The sequence below is a fragment of the Podarcis vaucheri genome (assembly GCF_965113315.1).
Source record: "Podarcis vaucheri genome assembly, chromosome: Z".
Taxonomy (NCBI): domain Eukaryota; kingdom Metazoa; phylum Chordata; class Lepidosauria; order Squamata; family Lacertidae; genus Podarcis; species Podarcis vaucheri.
Genome location: NC_138758.1, coordinates 43,714,607 through 43,738,853, shown reverse-complemented (window position 1 = coordinate 43,738,853; position 24,247 = coordinate 43,714,607). Strand labels below are relative to the sequence as shown.

The 24,247-nt window shown below is 42.4% G+C and overlaps 1 protein-coding gene across 3 annotated transcripts in view; it reads right to left on the bottom strand.

Annotated features, from left to right (window-relative positions):
* Nucleotides 1-18,030, bottom strand: part of LOC309524338 (syntaxin-binding protein 1) — a 56,884-nt gene extending 38,854 nt beyond the window's left edge. Inside the window, exon 1 of one of the 3 annotated variants that reach the window (XM_082208921.1) lies at nt 17,796-18,030. Coding sequence is in view for 2 of the 3 variants with exons in the window: in XM_082208919.1 (XP_082065045.1) it covers nt 17,796-17,832 (37 nt within the window). In the remaining variant the exon portion in view is untranslated. The remainder of the gene's footprint in view (nt 1-17,795) is intronic. The other 2 variants (XM_082208919.1, XM_082208920.1) reach the window with 2 other exon arrangements.
* Between the last annotated feature and the right edge of the window lie 6,217 nt (nt 18,031-24,247).

Sequence of the window (24,247 nt, the reverse complement as noted above, 5' to 3'; positions counted from 1 at the left end):
CACTGAGCTATGCCCCGTCCCCAATTGCAACTGTGGTGGCTAGGGTCATCTCCAGATTGAATCTCTCCTGCAAAATATCAGAATTTTATGTTTGCCCCCCCCCATAAAAATCAATAAAAAATACTTAGGTAACTGAGGTTCTGGCTCCCCTAACAAAAATCCCGGCTACACCCCTGGGAGAAAGCAACACGTCAAAGAAAAACATTCCCTCCTATCCTTCTCTACCGACATGCTGGCTAGAATTCTTAGAACAGGGAGAAGCAACTAAGAAATGAAGGAATTGAAACAACCAAACGAGAAACTGGAAAGGGTTCACAGTAGTGCACCTCAACATGCATAAAACCTCCTCGCTCACAGCACACACACACACACACAGAGGCATCAGTCCCTCAATTCACTTGCCTTCTCTGCAAGGAGCTGATAATCTGACACACAGAGAGAGAGAGACATTAGAACCTTATTTAGAAACAAGAAACAAGCAGCTTGAGGTGATGCCTTGTAATCCCCATGCTAAATCGCATTTGGCAACCCTTTTATGGATGGTTTACACTAAGCGGAAGGGACGTCACACAGGACCCCCATATACACAAGTCACCCACCGTTTTCACCCTCTGCATGTGCTGAGATCTGGACAGTTGCTCCTAGGGACACAGGAAGCTGCCTAATACCAATCCAGACCATTTGTCTATGTAGTTCAGTATTGTCTACACCGACTGGCAGCAGCTCTCCAGGGTTTCTGGCAGCAGACACTCCCAGACCTACTTGGAGATGCCAGGGATTGAAGCTGAGACAATTGTCCATGCAAAGCAAGTACTCTGCCCCTGAGTTACGGCCCTTCTCTAATATAGCCCTACCCCTTCCTCCCGAAATACTGTGTGTGTGTGTGTGTGTGTGTGTGTGTGTATATATATATATATTTGCTTTCGTAGATTTTCACGGGTACAGGAATGCAGGTTTTGGTGTCTTCGGGTGTCTTCCCGTGTAAGAGTCGGGGTGTCTGTGCGACGTTTCGACGAGAACACAAGAATGTATCGCAGAAAAAGAAGAAAAAACTTCTTCTTTTCTTCGTGTAAGAGTCGGGGTGTCTGTGCGACGTATCGCAGAACACAAGAATGCCGTCAAAAAAGAAGAAAAAACTTCCTCTCTTTTCCAACACATGAAAGAAACAGGACACGAAATTAATTTTGCAGATTCCAAATTGCTCTTTAACATGGAACATCACCACAAGAGAATAATCATGGAAGCCATCGAGATAGAGAAACACCCTCACAACATGAACAAGCGTGACGACACGTCCCGCCTGCCAGACATCTGGAAATTAGCCCTCCCCACAAAAACCGACACCAGAACCAGAGGCACACAGAACGCCGTCACCAATCAACCACACCAGACCCAAACCCAGACCCTCTCCACAGACATATTACAGACTCCATCCAGTAGCCAAACTATAGTGGCACCTCCGGATGCTGCACCCCCCTGCAATCCCTACACAGATCTGGCTGGCACAAGGCACAAAACCACAGCTCGCCCCTATACACGAAGCCAAGCCAGAGCACAACTAAATGCAGCACAGCCATCTTCTCAGAAAAACTCTTCACAAGCTCAAGAGGTCAAGACACAAAAGCTTTAGCAACTAATCTACACTTAATGACCCACCCAGTGGTATTCAGAATATCACTCATGAAATCACTCAAGATATCCCTCAAGTAATTAAGGAACAAAAGAAGAAAAGGCACACTAATCTAGGAACTTCCTCTCTGCCCAGAACGTTGGAGGCTATACACCACACCCCTCAACAGTATTTATAGGAACTCAAACACCAGATTCTGCTCTGTTCCAGTAACAAGAAGCCGAAAGCACCAGCCTGAAGATGACGAGTGAGACCTCGTCGAAACGTCGCACAGACACCCCGACTCTTACACGGGAAGACACCCGAAGACACCAAAACCTGCATTCCTGTACCCGTGAAAATCTACGAAAGCAAATATATATATATATATATATATATATATATATATATATATATATATATATATATTGTTCTTGTAAGGATGATTTGAGTGGTAAGCAAACAGATGTTAGTCATCCATACAGAGTCTTCTGGAAAGACTCAGGCAGAGAGTGATTGGTCATCCATATGGATTCTTCTGGTACACTGCTTGATGAATAAACATACGCAAATTTATTGGTTGATAACAAGATAGATAGATAAGGATATGTATAACATTATAACATGCAGAGAATAATATGTGCAGAGAAATCAGAGAGAGAGGAGCTGAGGAGCTGAGAAGTCCCTGGTATGTGAATATACGGTTTGATAATTTGTTATGTTGAAATTGCTTAATAAAAATATTTTTAAAAAGAAAACTGCTTGCAAAAATGTGCAAGTTAGAAATTTGCACTGAAACGTTGACTAACTTTCATGAACATATGCCATTAAAAAAAATAAATCACAAACTGTTGCAGAAATGTGGAAAACTGAACTTGAGAAACGGAGGGGGAACAAAACTGACAGGCCAATCCCTACCAAAAAAAAGTGCACAGCAAATGTGCAGGAGTAAATACATTTTTTTCCATCTCACTTTTTAAAAAGTGAAGGTCTTTTTCTTTCAACAAATAGCTTATGAGACAAAAGGAGGAAACACACACACACACACACACACACACACACACACACACTGCTACACAAACCCCTTTCTGCAGAAAGCATAGGGGAAGTTTCCAGAGTAACAAGGCATTGCAAACCTTCTGCTTACATAATCTGGCTCAACAAAAAGAAAAACCAAGCCCTGTAGTTTGCACAGAATTATCTCCCCCACCCTATGATCTGCACCAAACCGCAGCCTATTGTCAGCTTCCCCTTTTCTAGGCATGGGCTGCACAGGCAACAGCAGCAGGAGTGAAGAGGAGATCACACCACTTCGAGATTATAGTGGGGGGGGGGACACACACAATTTCTGAACGACTCCTTCATGTTTGTTTTTAAATCTCCTTATGAACAGAACACACTTCCAGCTTCAGACCCCTACAGCTGGGCATGGTACAGTCCTTTCTACCACTCTTGGACTCTACCACCTCATTTGTTCTGTGTGTATATTTTTAACCTCTAATGAAGCAAGGCAAGGGCAATTTTTAAAAAAAACAACAACAACACCATACACACAGGTTTATTTCTGCTTCAGCAGCTCCTGTTGTGTTTCAAGATGTACAAAAGTGAGGGGACTACAGCTCTCCCAGTAATCTTCCTAGAGAGGGAAGAGGCCATAGCTGAGTGGTACAGAATCAGTTCCCTCTGCACATCAAGTTTCGAGTTCAGTTGCTGGCATCTAAAGTTGAAAGGCAGCAGGTGATGTGAAAGCCACGCCCAGTACCTTGGAGAGCTGCTGCCTTGTGATCTACTTTAAGAGCAGGCCAGTGGCCCATTTAGTCCAACATCCTGTTCCCAAAGTGGCCAACCATAATGCCCCAAGGGAAATCCACAAGTAGGACCCAGCACAAGAGCTCTCCCCACTTGTTATTCTTAGCAACTGGTCTTAAGAAGCATACACCCCCTGCTTTAGTGGGTATTTAGGTAGAGCATATTCATTCCTTCTGATAACAACAACATCCTTTATACCCTGCCCATCTGGCTGGGTTTCTTCAGCCACTCTGGGTGGCTTCCAGCAAAATATAAAAACATAATAAAACGTCAAACATTTTAAAACTTCCTAATAGAGGGCTGCCCTCAGATGTCTTCTAAAAGTTGTGTAGTCATTTATCTCCGTGACATCTGATGGGAGGGAGTGCACCACTGCTGATGAGGCCCTCTGCATGGTTCCCTTCTTGCAGTGAGGGAACCGCCAATTCCCATCCACCAAACCTCCTGGCAGAGATCAATACCTCCAAGGAATGACACTTTTAGCTCCCCTTAGGCAGCATAGAGCAGACCATACAAAGTGAGATCAAGCTTCGAGATTCTTCAGCCAGATGACTTGTGCAAGCAAGCTAAGCCACAGGAAGGTGCCTTTGTCCCCCCCCCCCCAAAAGTGTCATCTTAAGGACATAGGAGTCCTGCTGGATCAGGCCAAAGGTTCAGCATCTTGCTCTCACAGTTGCCAGCCAGGCACCCCAGTGGGAAGCCCGAAAGCTGAACCAGTTTGCAACAGCAATTCCCTACTTGTGATTTCCCAGAACTGGTCTTCAGAGGCATATAGTGCCTGCAACAGTGCAGGAAGAACATATCCATCATATCTAATAGCCTGGTCCTCCATTTGTCTAATGCTCTTTTGAAGCCCTCTGAATCAGTGGCCGCTGCTATTTCTTGCAGGTGTATATTTCATTGTTTAACCATGTGAAAATAGAGGTCAGAGCTCTATTTCAAGGGCTGCCCGGTACAAGTCTGCTTTAGAGATTGTAAAAAGAACACTGAAAGAACTATGAGCACTTGGCCACCAGGCTGAGCAGGCACAGAGGTCCTGCCTTTCCATTTAAATTATAGCCACCATTTCTGAACTTGCCCATTTACATAGCAGTTAAAGGTTCTCTCTCTCCCTCCCTTAAAGTTTTCCGCAGTTATTATTATTTATTTGGGTGATGGATGTGTTATTTTGGAGGTGTGTGAAGTGGCTAACCTCCCCATCCTTCTGCAGCAAAGCACAATTTGGCCCTCTCAGCCGTTTCTTGTGCCATGCTCTTGATCCTCAGAACTGCATTGCAGCATTGCTCAGGACACACATTCACACTCTCTCCCTCTCCTTCTCTCTGCTTTCAGCTCAGGAAATCTAATAAGAAGGAAAAGAGGGAAAGGAGGTTTCAAGGGGACACACAGAGGGGACATTTCTCTGGAAACTGGGTGTGGGGGGGCGCTTCCTTTAAAACACTCCACATAGACAAGAATGGGACTTTCCAGTTTCCCTATACAGTACTGGAGGGTTCTTTGTTTTGGCTTTTTTTTGGGGGGGGATGCAAAAAGGTATGTGGGTTGGAGAATAACATTGTCTCAAAAACATGGAAGAATAACAACATGAGTTTGCTAGGAAGGAGAGAAAGGAAAGAGAGGAGAGAGGTGAGCAACCAGATCAATAAAGGACAACACCCAGAAGGAAGGATAAAAATGGACACCGTCACCATGACATTGCTAAAATAGCATGCTGGGGAAAAAATATGTGCTTGACCTGATAGCGGGACTTGTTCCTCAGATAAAGGACACCCTTTGCTTTAGGCGATACTGGAATACATTTTAGTAGTATTTTTTAAAGGCACTATAGGCTCATCCGGACTTCCTTTTGCACTGGGCCTTCCAAACATAGGCCCACGCTTTAAAGCCCAGACCAGTGCCTAGAAACACGGCACAAAATGAAGTCTGGAAGAGACCTATGTCTCTATTACCAATATGTAAAACAGAAGTGAGAGTTGCAACAAAATGTTACAGTGTAGGGTACTCCTGTTCAGAGTGATAGTCAGAGAGCTATCTTTTCCAAGATACTCCATTCCTGACCTCCCCTCCCACATTTTCTGTTTCCCTACCCCAACAGGCCCTCGGCATCCAGTGGCCATCAAGCACACGGGTTGGCGGAGGGTATTTTCCTAGTGTCTGCAAAGCTTGAGGTTCCACACAGTATGTGAATACAGCCACTTTTTTCTCAGTAGCCCGTTTTTGGCTACAGTCCTATAGGCACCAACTAGCCTATTTTGCTAATAGAGTGATAGTACGTATTCAGGACAGCCAAAGAGACTATATTTTCCTCTGAAGATCATTGCACAAAAGCTTTAGATATTTTTGATCCATTTATTTACAGATGTATAGCTAGAGCAGTATGATGATAACATAGATGCAAGCATGCAGTCCAGCCCTCTCTCATGGCTGCTTTCCAGCAGATCTAAACAAACAAACAAACAAACAGAACTGTAGGGTTCTTCTAGAGCTGTACCAGGGTCATAGCTTCATGGCTTTGCATGTAGAATGTGCCAGCATCTTCAGTTAAAGCTGGGAGAGACTCCCTACCTGAAACCCAGAGAGGCCACTGTCAGCCCATGTAGACAATGCTAAGCTAGCAGGACCAATGGCCTAGTCAGTATAAGGCAGCTTCCTATGTTCCCCTCTCTTAAGGGAAGGGCCATAGCTCAGTGGCAGAGCATATGCTATGCATGCAAAATCTCCCAGTCTCCAGACACGGCTCAAAATGACCCTTGCCTGAAACACAGGAAAGTCATCGTCAATCAGCACAGGCAGTACTGAGCTAAATGCACCAGTGGCCTGATTCAGTATACGCCAGCTTCCTCTATTCCTATGTTCTACTTCAGGCCAATTCACTTGCCGCATTGGGGGGAAAGCCAACAACAATAATCCTCTCTGCTGCTGGAAAACAAGCACTTCAGGCCAGAAGTGTTCTCCCTGAGGTGCTAGCTTTCTGAGGGGTGGGGCTGGGGAAATAGCATCCCTTGAGTAGTTGCCATGTAGAAGACAGCAAAGCCAACCCACCAAATTCCATGGGATTGTTAGCAGGCAATGCATTAGACATTTTGAGAGATCCTTGGAGGAAAAGCAAGCTATTAATAAATAAGAATCAGACTATCATGCCCATGCCATCTTAGGAAGCTGGCAGTCTTCTTATTCCTAGAATCAATGAAAAGAAAGAAGAACTGTGCCAGATTGGTGACCTCCTAAGAGAATCAACAAACCCGTAGCAGCTTCCGCTACTGCTGATTCACCTTGTTGCTGGTCCAAATCCCTCAGCATCAGGGCTGTCGACAACAAACTCTGCATAACACAAATGTCTATGGGCAACATTTTATTTTACTCTTTTAAAAAGCCACAATCTAGTTAGGGAGATTTGTAAGCAGATGCCCATAACTACCTTGACAGAGAGACAGTGTTGTATTAATGGTTAGAGTGTCAGACTGAGTAGCTGGGAGACCAGGGGTCAAATCCCCCACTCAGCCACAAATCCCACTGGGTGACCTTGGGCCACAGTCACTACTACTAACTTCCCTCACAGGTTTGCTCTGAGGGCAAAATGTAGAGGGAGAAGAAGTGTGCATAGCACACTGAGCTCTTTGGAGAAAAGGCAGGATACAAAGGCAATAATAAATACAGAAAGCAACACAGATTCAGGGCAAGGCTAAAAATTAACATGTGTGGTGGGACAGGAAGCACAAGCAGCAGCCTTTGGGAAGTTTTTATTACAGGTGAAGGGAGTTTCTTCCCTTGCCACAGCCCCATCAAAAATCAACTTCATGAAGAGGCTATACAAATGTTCTCCGCATTTGGAATGGGCTCCCTCGCAGGGTGATGAACTCTCCATCACGGGAGGTTTCTGAGCAGAGGTTGGGTGGCTGTCTGTCATGGATTCTTTAGCTGTGCTTCCTCCATTACAGGAGGTTGAACACCTTGAGGTCTCTTCCAACCTTAAAATTCTATGATTTTATAAGTCGTGTGTCTTTGTTTCTCAGTTTTATCCTTTTGCATGGTTTTGTATGTATTGTGGTATTTTATGCATTGTGACTAGTTATTTTTATTGATCAGAGTTTAGTAATTATTTATTGTAATTGTTAAGAGTGAATTTCTGTTTATTATTTGCTGATGTCTGGGAGTTAATTTTATTGTGTAACATTAAATCCTAATAGATTACTGAATATTATATTATTTTATATTATTTATGTGTACTGTGCTCCCAAGGAAGAGATCAGCTGCTTTGAAATGTGTTAGGGTCAATACGGAAGAAGAAAAACCTCACCCACACAGTTATTAACTTCATGGTTGCCAGGAATTGATATCTATACATGCCTTCAAATGACTGGGTAAACAAGCAATGTTTTAAAATTTCACCTGAAAGTCAAAATTGAGGGATGTAGATGTACCTCAAAGTAAGGAGACTCCACAAATGGGGAACGACCACCGAGAAGGTCCCACCACCAATCCATGCCAAATGGGCAGCAGCCAGAAAAGGCAACACCAACAGAGCCCTCTCTGCCAATTGTAGGGCTTGAGGTGGTTGATACATAGTGCCCTCTCACTTTTTATTTCCATAAATTACAAATATTCTTGGACTCCAGTCCTCATCAACTGCCGCCAGAGTGGCCGATGACCAGTGATGAGGAACAGTAACTCTTCTAGTTGGTTAATTGATTCAGGAGCTTCATTGCACATGACATGTGATGCTATTTTTTTCAGTGAGTTAAATGAAAACTCACCAGAGCGGTTAGGGTTGCAAATGGGCACAAAATTTCTGTGCAAGGAAAAGGAGCAAGAGCACCAACTAGAAGTGTGTTGGAGGCAGAAGAACTGTTTGTAATGAAGTGAGAAAGGTAGTTTACTTGCCAGAATTAACAGTTTGCTGAGTGTGTCAACCCTGACCAAGTGTGGTTTTAATGGAAATTTTAATCACAACAGATGTGTAATTACCAAAGGCAGAGTTTTACATGCACAAGGTTTTGAAAATGATGGAGTCTTTGCACTAAATACAGGCCAAGAAAGGGTGAATATGGTCAAGTAGAATTCAAGTGCAACCTGTGTTCATCTGTAGCACAAAAGGCTGGGACATAGAGACTTTGGTGAGAGGAATGGAGATTAAGCCTTGTAAAGTTGACCTGAATGGTGAAGTATGTGAAAGCTCTTTGCTGGGAAACAAGACCTTCTTTCCCCAAGCAAAACTAGAGAAGCTCAGCAGAGCCTTTGCAACTTATTCATACTGATATATGTGGTCCAATTCAACCAACGTCTCATGGGAAAAATAAGTGAATTTTAACATTTATTGATGATTATTCCAGATACTGCACAACTTATCTTTTAAAGGAAAAATCAGAAACTGCAGAGAAATTAAAGAGGAAAATGGTATTAAACGTTTGCACACCACCCCATTTACCCCAGAACAAAATGGAATAGCGGAGAGAAAGAATTGCTCGCTGGTGGAGATGGTCAGATGTATGTTGATGAAGTCTAATTTATCATTTGAGTCTTGGGGTGAGGCAAGTATGACAGCAACATATTTGAAGAACAGACTGCCAACAAAAGCTGCAAATAAAGCAGCATTTGAACTTTGCTTTGGAAGAGTATCGAACATCAGTCACATTAGAGTCTTTGGAACAAGTCTTTGGTATGTCTTTGTGCTGCCACTGCATATGTGCCAGCACAAAGACATACCAAACTTAGCACCGGGACTGAGTTAGGAATATTTGTCTGCTTTGAGAAGGGGTGCAAAGGTTACATAATTCTTAATCCAAGGACAGGAGAAGTGAAAGTGAGTAGTGTATTTTAGAGAAGGAGAGCAATCTTGTGCATGTGTTCCTAATTAGAACTATTTTAAAGAGAAACAGACTAATGCTGATTTGGTAACTGAAGAGGTTCCAGTAAAACTGATCACAGAAGTTGAAAGAACAGAGAAAACTAGTCCAAGTAAGATACTGTACTTTACCAGGGGAAACAGAGTCAGGACAAGAAGCTGTGTGTGATGATATGGATGAACAATTAGAACCTTTAATCAGACACTCATCATGAGTTAACAAAGGTGTGCCAGCAGAGCAACTATCATACATCACCAAAGCAGTGCCTAATGGTGAACCTGACACATGGAAAGAAATCGGCAAACTTCCTGCAGAAGAAGCTGACAAGTTGATGGAAGCAGACAAGGAAGAAATTGAGCATTGAATAAAACAACACTTGGACACTTACTAAATTGCCAAGGGTTAAAGAACTATAGGGTGCAAATAGGTGTTTAAGAAAAAGTTAGATCTAAGAATGGAAATGTACAAAGGTATAAAGCATGGGTAGGCAAACTAAGGTCCAGGGGCCGGATCCAGCCCAATTGCCTTCTAATTCCAGCCCACGGATGGTCCAGGAATCAGCATGCTTTTACATGAATAGAATGTGTCCTTTTATTTAAAATGCACCTCTGAGTTATTTGTGGGGCATAGGAATTCGTTCATTCCCCCCCCCAAAAAAAAATAGTCCAGCCCCCCACAAGGTCTAATGGACAGTGGATCGGCCCCCTGCTGAAAAAGTTGGCTGACCCCTGGTATAAAGCAAGGTAGATGATACAATTTTGTATAGTGAGAACAAAAAAGATTGTACAGAAATTGTTGGATGTTGAAATAAGAAGGTTTTGAGAATTTGCATGCTAAATTAAAATTGATTAATTCAAATTAGGCACAGTGAGAAGTGGCTTGTAAGAAAAACACCTGGGCCTAATTTGAATAGTAGAGTGCCTGGTATCTGGTGGGCGGGGCTTGTGTGCTTTGCTCCAGAATTATCCCCTCTCTTCAGGGTGTGTTCAGTTGAGAGTGTCAGTTATGAGGGACAAACTGCCTCTTCTTGTTTCTTGCCTCAAACTTGCCTCATGTTTTATTTGGCTTCTCTCATCATGTTATTTTGTTGTAGTTTTCTTTATTACTAAAGCTTAGTTTACATTTTTGTGAAAGACTTATTTTTATCAAAGAAAAAGAAACTCTGCTGAGGAAAGGTGTGGTATGTCCTAAACTGTCTGACTGAGGGGATATTCCCAGTTTGCCGGGAGGATTGATTTTGTTAATCACCCCTCCCCCACCTCCAAAACATTCAGCAGGCACCGCCTGTTTCAAATTTTCAATGCCTGTTGAAAATTTTTCTATTCCATTAGGCTTAAACAGGCAATTAAGAATGTATTTCCATAATTAGTTAGCCAATTTCTCATCGTAATATTTTTATATTTATTGGGTGATTTTACGTATAAATGTAAACTTCTATGAATATCAGCATATAAATAATTTAATTTTAAAAAAACTGGTTCTGTGTAAAACGAGGAAATATGCCTCTTTCAAAATGGTACCAGCCACCCATGTTTTCACCCACCCCCTGAGGACTTAGATTAAAAATAAGTAACCCAATTAATTGGGTTTTAAATTAGCCAAAATATTTTTAAACCGTTCATCTCCAATCCTAAATCAACAAAGAGATACAGCCCTAGGTTACAGCTGTCTGGCAAATATTAAAACATCTCAGCCTTCATGGAACATTCACTGTACAGATATTCACACAGGTAACAGTCAATGAACGTGCAATATATGTACACAATAGATTCATTCGTATGCTACACTGACCACAGGAACAAGTACACATGAAACAGCATTTGTGTGAAAGAGTGAACACTTGATGTGTGTACGTTCAACTATGGTGTACACAGAACTCTACTCTCTTGAATGATGCCAGTGAATGATTGTTCAAGTGTGCAGCTGTATCCTTGCTGAATGTCATTCATTGTATACTTGCTGAATGGGAACACCCCTAACAGCTGGGCAGTACACCGGTAAAATTATTTATATCCCATTTTCAACAAGGTAACAGCCTGTGTACACAACAGCTGAGGAGTACAAATGAACAGCTGAGTACAAATGTACACATTTTCACACAAACACTTGCACATGTGGAGAGACAGCATGTACCTGTGTTCAGTGCAACAGGCAAACAAAACTTGTTTGTTTGTTTTTTAAATAGACTTTATTTATCATTTTCAGTTTTGTAAATCAACATACATCAAACAATCCATACATTAAAGATTGACTCCCTTCTCCCCCCCCCATGGTTCATTAAAGTTCTCCTTCATTGCTGCAAACTCTAATTAGTCCCTATTTTAACTCAACCAATTTTCCCTTTGTTTATATTTTCACTGCTAGATTTAGTCTATTCCTGCTAATGTTTTTAAACGTTTACAATAATCTTCCAAATATTCAACAAACATTTCCCAAACATTCTTAAATATTATCCATTCCTGTTTTCTTAATTTGCCAATTAAACTAACCAATTCAGCATACTCTTTGGTTTAGCCTGCCCTTCCTCCTTAGCCGGCATTGTACCTTCCTTCAATTTCTAAACATATACTATTCGGGCTATCATTGTTGCATACATAAAGAGATCTTCCTTTATGTCAAAACTAATATTCGTAAGAGAAAGGCTTCTGGTTTTTTAATAATAAAAGCCCTTTTCAACATTGTTTTCATTTCATTATAAATCATCTCCCAGTAGCCTTTCACAGCTTTACATGTCCACTACATGTGGAAGAAGGTACCTTCTTTTTCCTTACATTTCCAACAGGTATATAATTCTGATTTATACATCTTTGCTAACTTACTTGGTGTCAGATACCACCTATATATCATTTTCATATAATTCTCTTTTAACATATAACATGCAGTAAATGTCAGATCAAGCAAAACCTTAATGTCCCCTTTTGCAAGGGAGGTGTCAGGAGATCTAAAAATTCTCAGTTCCCTGAACAAATGACAGTCTGCAGGATTTTGTGGAGGAAGACACAACTGATTAAAGTTGTATGATACTGATTTAAATGTACAGTGCAGATGAGGCCCAGGATGCTAAGGGTCTGGAAACCATGTCCTTTCAGGAACAGAGCATGATATTGTTAGCCTGGTGAAGAGAAAATTATGTATTCATATTTATTCACTGCATTTATAGCCCACCCTTTCCCCAAAAAGCTCAATGCGGCCTACACAGTTCTCTCCTTCCTCATTTAATACCCACAACCCTGGGAGGGAAGTTAGTAACTGGCCCAAGAGTGAGTAACTGGCCCAAGTTCACCCAGCAAGCTTCATGGACTAGTTAAAATTTGAACCCTGGTCTCCCAGGTCCTAGCAGGACACTTTAACTACTATACCATGCTGGGTCTCCAGATTCAGGGAAAGCATGGTATGATCAGAAGGGCTGTTTAAGAAAAGTTGGAGCTGGGTTGGTCACTGTTGCTTCAGGGGTCAGGGCTAGAACCAGTGGGTAAAAAACAAAGGCAGCAGGATTTCAGTTCAACATCACAACAGGGGTGGGGAAATTTGGCCTCCCAGTCTCCCTATCTGGCCCCTGGGACTCTTCGCAGGCCACACTCTCACCTCAGTCATGCCCTCTTCCCCCAATCTATAGTTTCCTAGATTGGTAGTTGAGGGACAACCATGAAAGCCAGTGTGGTGTAGATTGGGACCAGGAGGGCCAGAGTTCAAATCCCCACTTGGTCTTGAAGCTCAGTGGGTGACCTTGGGCCAGTTACTGCCACTCAGTCTAACCTGCATCACTGAGTTGTTGAGGATGCCACCTTGAACTCCTTGGATTTCTTCCACCAAGGTAAAACCCAATAAATAAATAAATGTGCTTTAAATGTGCTTTTAATGCATTGTGCGGATGTGACTGACTTTGGTGTGGCAAGCACCTTTTCAAAGAAGGTACACTGGGGCAAGGAACCTTTTCCAGTCTCAGGGCCGTATTCACTTCAATACAACTTTCCAGGGGCCACATTCCTAGTGCTGGGTCGGAGCCAAAGGCAGACATGGGCAGAGCAGAAAATGCAAGTAACACCCTAATAATAATAATAATAATAATAATAATAATAATTTTTTATTTATACCCCGCCCTCCCCAGCCAAGGCCGGGCTCAGAGTGGCTTACAAGCAATAATAAAAACAAGATGAATGATTACAACTTAAAAACAAAAATAAAATACAACATTAAAATAATGGAACATTAAAATATTAAAATGTAGCCTCATTTCAGGAGAAGGAAAAGAAAAAAGAAAATGGGGGGGGGGAGGGAATCAAATTGGCTCCAAGCCAAAGGCCAGGCGGAACAACTCTGTCTTACAGGCCCTGCGGAAAGAAATCAGATCCTGCAGGGCCCTGGTCTCATGAGGCAGAGCGTTCCACCAAGTTGGGGCCAGTGCTGAAAAGGCCCTGGCTCTGGTTGAAGCCAATCTAACTTCCTTAGGGCCTGGGACCACTAGGGTGTTGTTATTTATGGACCTTGAGGCTCTCCGTGGGGCATACCAGGCGAGGCGGTCCCGTAGGTACGAGGGTCCTAGGCCGTGAAGGGCTTTAAAGGTCAAAAGCAGCACCTTAAATCTGACCCTATACTCCACCGGGAGCCAGTGCAGCTTGTAAAGCACTGGATGAATATGCTCCCATGGCAGAGACCCCGTGAGGAGCCTCGCTGCAGCATTCTGTACCCGCTGGAGTTTCTGGGACAGCTTCAAGGGCAGCCCCGCATAGAGCGAATTACAGTAGTCAAGCCTGGAGATGACCATCGCATGGATCACTGTGGCCAGGTCGGGGCGGGAAAGGTAATGGACCAACTGCTTGATGCGGCGAAGGTGGAAAAATGTCGCCTTGGCTGTTGCTGTAACTTGCGCCTCCATGGAAAGGGAGGCGTCAAGGATTACACCCAAACTCTTAACGGAAGGCAATGGCACTAACTGGGCCCCCTCAAGAGAAGGGAGTTGGTCCCTCATCCCCATACCATCCCGACCCAGCCATAGGACCTCTGTCTTCGAAGGATTTAGTTTCAATCGGCTCCCACGAAACCATCCAGCCACAGCTTCCAAGCATCTGGTCAGTGTGTCCGGGGCTGAGTCAGTGTGGCCATCCATCAGCAGATAGAGCTGAGTGTCATCAGCATATTGGTGACAGCCCAGCCCAAAGCTCCGGATAATCTGGGCAAGGGGGTGCATAAAGATGTTATGGTGGGCAAGTTTCTACCAATAGCCACACATCATTCTCTTTCCTCCATCCTGGCAAGTGAGAGGCATCACCACAAGGCACATCCCAGCCAGGAAAATAAAACACTCAAGGATGTGCAGCAAGGACAGGGCATGGAGCCTCTTGAGGGTCAGAAAGTTGGCTGCATTCAGAGGTTCCTACACCATCACAAGCCAATTCAGATGGAAACAAGGAATGAGCACACAGAGGAAACTGAAAGGCAGGAAATAACTTCATCCCCGAGGATGCAAAGCATCAGGAAGTCATGGCTAGAGGGGCTGTGAAGGCATGTTGCATGATCTGGCCAATGTCTCGCCATGGAGGCCCCTCAGATAAACACAGGCAGAGGTCAATGCATCCCTGCACAGAACTCATAAAGCCACAACAGTTCTGCCCACAAAACTGTGTTTCACAACAGGATATAGATAAGAGAGAGCAGTGTTTGAAACTGAGATATGAAAGCTAGGAGCTACATGGCACCTTACACCTAGGTCATGGGTGCAACAACGGAATGTCTAGGTGCACGTTTTTATAAAAAAGAACACAAAGGTGAAAATGAATGAACTGCAGCCAAAATATTATGCACCCAAAACATTTTAAGAGGGGTTAAAAGTCATTAACATCTTACGTATCTAGAGAGACTTGCCTGAACAAAAGTGTTTTCCGCTCCCCACCCAATGTTGTTGGGACTCCAGCTCCTATTAGCCCTAGATAGTATGGTCCATGATAATGGAAACTATGGTCCAGAAACATCTGGAGGTCCATGGGTCCCTCACCCTTGCTTTAGATACAACAGAACCACCCAACAGCTTCTTAAGTATCTCTGCACCTCTGTTTCATTAAAACTCATGCAACTCACAGTCACAAGACGTGGTCAATTGGGTTTAAAGGATATCCATTGACCTTGGCTTTATCAAAGGATAAAAACATGATAACTTTAAAATGGTATTCATATTGGTATAAATCAGGTAGTCTGCTGTTAAGCATCTCTCACACACGCTTTTGAGAGACCTAAAGCATGGCTTGTAAGGAGAACCACAGAACAGGGTCCTGAATTCTGCCCAATTTTCACAGCGTTAAGTATCACCACCAAGAAATTCACATTACCATCTTCATTGGTTGATGATTGTGATGATTAGTTGCTGCTGTAACGGAACTGTGTCAAGGTACGATATACCTAAGGGGGGGGGTTCACAGTGCATGGGCTAGAGGTCACCAAAAGCAAACACTGAGATTGGCTAGCATTTCCCTCATTGCCTCAATCATTACGCTTTGATTTTATTTTTCTGTCGTTCCTGCCTAGAAATGTTTCAGCAAGTGGGGATACAACACAAACAAAGCTCTTCTCATTTTTTATTTTTTTTATGTTGCCCCCTCTGAAAAAAACACAATTGAAGCTCTAGAGAGGGAGGGGGATTCTGTCCTGCCTTGCAGGAAAGGGTGGTATTTGGGCTAAAGCAGGGAGAAAACATTCCCCCTACGCCACCTTTTAGCAGCACCTGAGTCTCAATGCTTTTTTAGAATTGAGAACACGCAACAGTCAGGCAGAGATGCTGATCAGTGGTCTCTAGACAGGTGATTTAGTGCAACATAAAGCAGGCCATAAATCTAAGAGGATTATTTCTTTCCCCAGCCCCCACCTTGCCAAGTCATGGCACCACGCACCATCTCCAGCCTCATCTGACTGCAGTGCTGAACCAGTGTCATAACATGGAGGAAGATGCCTTCTTTCCTAAATACTAAAAAAAACCCCGCTGCTGCCCCCCCAGCCGCCACCTTTTTGGTCTGTTTCCCAGCTATGATTCTGCTCCTTTCATTTTCTATGAGAAAGCAAAAATAATAATTATTTAACATTATGTTGCTTTTCTTTTTTAAATGACTGATATAATTTGGACAGCACTGCCTTTGAAAACACGGCTTAACTGTAATTACTTCAGACAGACGGCGGATTTAAATGAGCCATAGCAACATACCCTCCATTAAAAGTAACCACCACCTTATCGTCTTCACTATTTATCTGCGTACCTACAAAGGACTGAAATTATTTACTTGCCTTGTACAAATGGAAGAGGACTTTGGCAATATGTCACTTGACCTATATAATTGATACATTTTAGTATGTGGCTGGCACATTAAGAAAAAAAAAATGCAAAATTTTGCAGGATGAACAATAAAGCAAATCTCCCTTCCACACCATTCCCTAGATATACTTTAGAATGCACAACTCAAAAGGACCAAAAATAGCATTTCAGTTCCGTGTGCAAAGGCCCCCCCCCCTTAAATCAGTGCGAGCACATATAAACCAAATTCTCATTTTCAGCCTCCCATGCAGGAAAAAGCTTCTATTATATGCTGTCATTCTAAGGACTTCTCAATTTCGTTGGATTCTTCACAAGTACCCCCCCCTCCATAATTATTGCTTTATTGAAGGGGGGATGGCAGAGAGAAAAATACATGAGATATTGGTGGGAGGGATAACAACCGGGCTGTTTTGCACTGACACTGCAGGATCTGCGCTAGATCTTCCACTGTGCGTGGGGGAGGAGTCGGATAGAGAGAATAAAGGACTGGATTTTGGGGTGGGATAAAGGACTGGATTTGGGGGGGGGGGGTCCCAGTCCCACCCCAAATGAACCTGCAAGTACAAGAGGATTTCTCAGTTGACGCTTACACACACACACACATTCTCCTTGTTCTGTATTGCAGGCCATAAAACAATTATAATTTCCAGCCACAGATAAATCCGTTAAGGATACAGAAGACACCAGTCTTACATTGATCTGCTAAGAATACATCTACTGGTAAAAGCGCCCCCCGCCTTAAAACGGGGCAAGGATGAGGGGGATAGTCAAGCCGGTACTGTTTCCCTCCCTCCTTCATCTTCCACTCTACATACTGCAGAATAACAGCATCCCCCTCTGCCTTTTCCCTTCCAGTTACGAACGCTTCTCTTTTTTGGCCAAGAAGCTATTCATAATATGAATAGATACTAACTGTATAAAAAGGGTGGTGTTGGAAAGGATCTCTTGACCCATAGCGTCCTCGACCATCGAGGGCGCCCCCACCCAACAAAAAAACGTAAGGTCTGCAGTGACGCTCCAAATCTCCCCCTTCCATCCCTCTTAATACTCTATTTCATTCACCACTACCACCAACTCTCCAGATTTCTGCAGCTGCGTCCCTTATTTATTTTTACAATGGGGACTACGGAGCAGGAGGCGGGGGAATAGACAGCCCCCGTCTCATTGACCATTAAATGAAAGGTGGGCGGGGGGGGGAGAGAGGAAGGAAGCAACAACAAAAAGAGTTTAATCTTACTTTCTCCCACCACAGCCTTAAGCCCAGCTGGTGCCATGACGTCCCTCTCTTGTTCTTCTTCTTGAGGTATTTGTGTGAGGAGGAATCCCCACGTCTGGTTTCCCCTTTTCTCCTTTTCCTGCTGCTGCTCGGCTCAAAACCCCGCACAAAACTGCTCTCCGGTTTGGCTTCTCAGCTGACTGCAAAAGGAAGGAGGGAGGGCAGTCTGGGCAAGGATGCGGAGGGGGGGGCGGAGGAGGAGGAGGCAGGTCCAGGCAGGGCGTGGTCGGATTGTGATGCGAGCTGCTGATGCTGATGCAGAAAGAGGCTGGTGGTGCCGTGGATGGCGTCATACCCCCCACCGGGCCAATCAGCGCGCCGCCTGCTCAGCATCTCTCCCCCCCCCTCTCTCTACACACACACAGACATACGCACCCGCACGCCCTGCGGCTCTGCTCAGCGACCAACTCTGGTGAGGGGCGGAGCCAACATCTGCAAATAAAGGGATGGGGGTGGGTAAAAGAAAGAATCGCAGCTTCTCCTGCTGTATGAATGAAACTCCCTTACATGCGTTTACACATGTACTTGTTTGCAGAATGCAAACATTCGATGGCGTCCCCGCTAACCCCTGCCACCAAGACCTTGTTTTGAATTTGCTTTCGTGCAGCTGGATTTGCAGTTTTTATGTTGCTTTTTTTAAAAAAACCACAACAACACTTTTTTAATGATGTTGCACTGCTGCTTAGAGATTTTATTTTTTTTCAAATACACTAAGGAGGTTATAAATAAATAATGAAAAATATAGGCAGCTTCCACTACCACCCCCCAGTCCCAATAAGAACAGACAGCTATTCACCAGACCCACATGTCAAGAGACACAGGGATATAGACACTAAGTTGAGACCTTGCTTCAGACCCAGATGCCAACTTTCATTGCCAACAGAGCAGCTCTTCAAGAACTGGTGCCTGTTTCCCCCCTCTTCTCTTTCCCCTTATTTTCATTTTGTTTAGATGGTAAGCCTGCAGGCAAGGACAGTCTTGTTTAATTGATTGTATGTAAAGCCATTCTGGAAGCCTTTCTAGGCTGAAGAGCAGAGGACAGACAATCTCAATATTGATGATGATGATGATGATAATGTAGGCTTCCTCAACCTCAGCCCCCCAGATGTTTTGAGATGGTGGGGTCAGGGATGATGGGAGTTGTAGTCCCAAAACACCTGGAGGGCCGAGTTTGCCTATGCCTGCTCTAAACTGAATGGAAGCAGCTCACAAAGATTTTAGATGCCAGCGAACTTTCCTTTAAAAAAAATATATTATTGAGAATTTCAACATAACAAATTATCAAAACATATCATCTTCATTATTTTTCCCTCCCCTCTCCCCCCCAAAAGCCCTCCCTCACTCCCCCCCAGACTTCCCTCAGCTCCTCTCTCTGATTTTTCAGCACATGTTATTCTCTGCATATTGTAAAATTGTAAAGATCCTTAAATTATCTGTCTATTATGTTAACAAGCAATACATTTGTGTATGTTTATTCAAAACCTGCCAAGGAGTTCAATTCATTTTGGGGGTTTTTAAGTAGTTTGTAAAGAGTTCCCATTCTACTTTAAAGTCACAGTTGTCCTTGTCTCGCAGTTTGTATGTCACTTTTGCCAATTCTGCATAGTCCATCAATTTCTCTTGCCACTGTTCTTTTGTCGGGATTTCCTCATTCTTCCATCCTTGTGCTATTAAGACTCTTGCCACTGTTGTAGCATACATGAATAAATTCTTTATTTTCCTTGGTAGGTCTTTTCCTACAATCCCTAACAAAAATGCTTCTGGTGTGTTTTTTTTTTAATAAATGTCAATTGAAACATTTTCTTCGACTCATTATATATCATTCCCCCCCAAAAAATTTAATTTCTCTACATTCCCACCACATATGGTAAAAAGTCCCTTCCTTTTCTTTACACTTCCAGCATACGTATGACCCAGTTTTGTACATTCTTGCAATCTGTACTGGTGTTATATACCATCTATACATCATTTTCATATAATTTTCTTTCAAAAGAGAACAGTCTGAAAATTTTAGAACTATTCTCCACAATTTTTCCCAATCTTCAAAATATATATTATGTCCTATATCTTGTGACCATTTGATCATGACCGATTTCACCTCCTCAGCTTTTGTTTCCCATTCTAGCAGAATACTATATGCACCCTTCAGCAACTTCGCTTTCCCTTCTATGACTTCCTTTTGGAATCTAGAAGTAGTATAACTAAATCCTTTCTTGTTGTCTTCTTTGTATATCTCATGTAATTGCCTGTAATGTAACCAACTCTGAAAATGATCTTTTATTTCCTCATACTCTTTTAGCTTCCATTTTCCTTCTTGATCCTTTAGTAAGTCACTGTATGTAAGCCACTTTCCTTTTTTACCAAGTTGCTTGAGCTGCAAAGCTTCAAGTGGTGAAAGCCACCAAGGTGTATTCTGTTCTATTAAATCTTTATATCTATCCCAAACCCTCATTAATGATTTCCCAATTATATGATTATAAAATCCTTTATGTACTTTTCCTTTCCCATACCATAGATATGCATGCCATCCAAATCTATTATCATGACCTTCCAAATCCAATGCTTCTTGCTTTTCCAGTTTTACCCAGTCCCTAATCTATACCAAACATGCAGTCTCATAATACAATTTAAGGTCTGGGAGGGCAAAACCGCCTCTTTCTTTTGTATCTGTAAGTATCTTATGCTTTATCCTTGGCTTTTTGCCCCTCCCGATAACTTGCAGATTTCCTTCTGCCATCTTTTGAGGCAATCGTCTTTCACCATTACTGGGACTGACTGGAAAAGAAATAGCATTTTTGGCAAAACATTAATTTTTACTGCTGCTATTTTTCCTAATAGGGAGAGATACGTTCTGCTCCATATTTCTAGATTTCTTTTTATCTCGAGCCACACTTTTTCATAATTATCATTGTAAATATTTTTATTTCTTGATGTTAACCATAACCCTAAGTATTTGAACTTTTTATGGACTTCTGTTTCAATACTTTGCTGCAACTCTTTTTTCTCTTCTTCCTTCAAATTTTTAACTAATAATTTAGTTTTATTCCTATTTAATTTAAATCTTGCCACTTCCCCAAATTTCTGAATCTTTTCTATAACTTTAGGGAGAAATTTTTTTGGATCTTCCACTGTGATCACCAAATCATCAGCATATGCTTTCAGTTTAAACTCACTTTTCCCAGTTTTTATCCCAGTGATCTCTTAATCTGCTCTTATATTCCTGGCAAGTACTTCCAGAACCAGAATGAACAACAGCGGTGATAATGGACAATCTTGTCTGGTTCATTTTTGTATCTTACATTCATCTGTTATCACCTGATTTACAATGTATTTTGCTTTCTGTTCTGAATAAATTGCTTGTATTCCTTTAAAAAATTTAGATCCACATTTAATTTCCTCAAGTAACTTTATCATGAAATTCCAAGAGATGTTGTCAAAGACTTTTTCGGCATCTATAAACATCATTACTGCTTTCTTTTCATTTTTACCTCCGGTATTCTATTATATTCAAAATATTTCTTATATTCTCCTTCATTTGCCTACCTGGAAGGAATCCATCCTGATGTATATACTCATTTAATTTTTTTTTAAATTCTATTAGCTAAAATGCTTGCAAATAGTTTATAATCATTGTTTAACAATGAGATAGGCCTATAATTTCTAATTTGCAGCAAGTCTGAATCTTGTTTTGGAATTATTGTAATATACACCTCTTTCCATGTTTCTGGAATTTCACCTGAATTTAAGGTCTCATTCACAACATCTTTCAGTGGGTTTAGCAGTTGTTCACTTTATTTTTTATAATACTTTGCCATTAGTCTATCTGGGTCAGGAGACTTGCCATTTTTAGTCCACTTTATTGCCTCTAGCAGTTCTTGAACGGTTATTTGAGTATTTAAGATTGTCATTTGTTCCTCTTTTATTTTCGGTAAATTACTACTTTTAATATTGTCAGGGGTACAGGGACAGAGGCACAGGGAAGGCAGGAAATGGAGAGCAATGGAGAGGAATCCCAGGAGAGCGAGGAAGAGGATAGCAATGACGCAGGGGATTCCATGAGTCTCTCCAGCGAATCAGAGGATTCCCAGAAAGGGGCGCCTGTGGTAAGGGCAAGGGGAGCCCCGGGTGGAAAGTGTCAGGAGTGGGGGGCCAGCAGGGGACCCCAAAGCGGCAGCTGGGAATCAGGGCCAGCCTCCCCACCAGAGTGCAGAGGGAGCAGCTCCGGCGACAGAGAAAGGGGAGGGATCAGAGCAAGCCGTTCTCCCGGAAGGGGAGGAAGGCAGTGAGCAGAGTAGCATAACTGTCAAAAGGAAGGTCAGAAGTTGGGCGCGCGCGCCAAGTTCAAATGAGGAGGCGTTCAGGAGAACAGGGAGCCCGGAGGAGGAGGGGCCAGGACCCAAAGCCCGCAGGAGGGGGCAGGAGCAGTCTGGAGACTCCGCTTCAGGAGAAAGCAGGAGGGGGGGAACCCCGGCGGGCAGAAAGACCCTGCGGAAAAGGAAAGAGAGAAAAAGGTGGAGCAGCGTTAGCTTATTAAACTGGTGTAGGGGAGGGACCGATTCAGAGGGGACTTCAAATGTCTAGGGGAAAGAGACGCGGGGCTGCACGCCTCGGTTGTGGAACCAATAATGAACTGCAATAAACATCCTTGTATATAAGAAGAGCTTGGCGTTGGTCTTTTGTGAGCTGAGACCTGAGGCAGCCCTGACAAATATATTTTTCTATTTAAAATTTTTTCTCCTTTCCTTTCCTATACAAATCTGAGAAATATTTTACAAATGCTGCTCTTATTTCCTTCATCTTATCTGTGATCTTTCCATTTATATTAATTTCATTTATGGAGTTCCTCTGTTCACTTTTCTTCAGCTGCCACGCTAGTAATTTTCCTGATTTATTGGCATGCCCAAAATATTTTTCTTTCTTTCTTTTTATTTTCCTGCTAATTTCCTCATTAACTATCATAGAATATTGAGTTTGTAATGTTCTAATTGCCTGTTTGACTGGCTCTTTATTTGCTTTCTTTGACAATTGTTTCTCCTTGTTCGCAATTTCCTCAAAAATCTCCTTTTTCCTTTCAATTTCCTTTTAAATGAATTTTGTTATATAAAGAATCCTCTCATCACTGCCTTGCTTGTGTTCCAGACCGTCTGCAATTTTTTCTGTCTTTGAGTGTTTATTTCAAAATAATCACTCAAGACCTTTTTGGCTTTTTCCATAAATTTTTGATCATCTAATAAATCTTCATTCAATCTCCATATAAATGAAATTTGGCTTTCTTTTGTGTTTCCATTGTCAAGGAATTATGACCTGAAAATGTCCTGGGATTAATCTCAATTTTTAAAACTCGAGGTTCCAACTTTTTGGATATCCACAAAGAGTCTATTCTTGAACTGCTATCATAAACATGGCTATAATAAGTAAACTCTTTATGAAACAAATGTCTTGTTCTCAATATACCATATTTTTCGCTCTATAAGACGCACCAGACCACAAGACGCACCTAGTTTTTGGAGGAGGAAAACAAGAAAAAAAATATTCTGACTCTCAGAAGCCAGAACAGCAAGAGGGATCGCTGCGCAGTGAAAGCAGCAATCCTTCTTGCTGCTCTGGCTTCTGGGATAGCCTGCATTCGCTCCATAAGACGCACACACATTTCCCCTTACTTTTTAGGAGGGGAAAAGTGAGTCTTATAGAGCAAAAAATTCAGTATCTATCAAGTTCAAATTTTGAGCCAGATCAAAGAAAGTCTTTGGCAACCTGCCTTCTTTCATCTCTTTTTCCCTAGCTGATCTATCTTTTTCTAATGATGGAGCTCCATTTAAGTCTCCCATTAAAATCATCTTTTGATCTGCAAATTCAAGTAGTTCTGTTTCCTTTTTTTTTTAAGAAGTCTGCTTTTTTTCTCATTAGGTGCGTAAATTATGCCAGGGAACTTTCTTAGCTCTGTATGGAGTTGTCAGGGATTGAACCGGGGACCCTTTTTTTTGCATAAAACCTTCACACTACCACAGAATTGTTCTTCACTTAAAAGATTCCACTCTTTGTGGTTCTGAAAACAGGACCGAATTAATTAGCAACGCAGGAAGCTTCCCATCTGCAGACTTTGCTGCTGTTAAGGCTTCCTGCCTAAAAGAAGTAGAAGAAAATACTTTCAATTTCAAAATGTGGGACTGCAAAGTTTTGAACTCATACACTTCAAGTATATTTGTTATAGTACTGAGTCTCCCTCCCACAAATCGTGTGTGATGATTTGTTAGCCAGTTCAGGGTTGTTGTTGCTGTTGTTTACAACTTCACAACTTCTGCATCAGACACACCCTACTAAAAAAAAGAGAGGAAAGCCAAATGATAAAAAGTGTGCTCTGCTCCTTCCTCACACCCAGTATCTTTGGTGGTTTCGCCACAAGAGCCCGTATT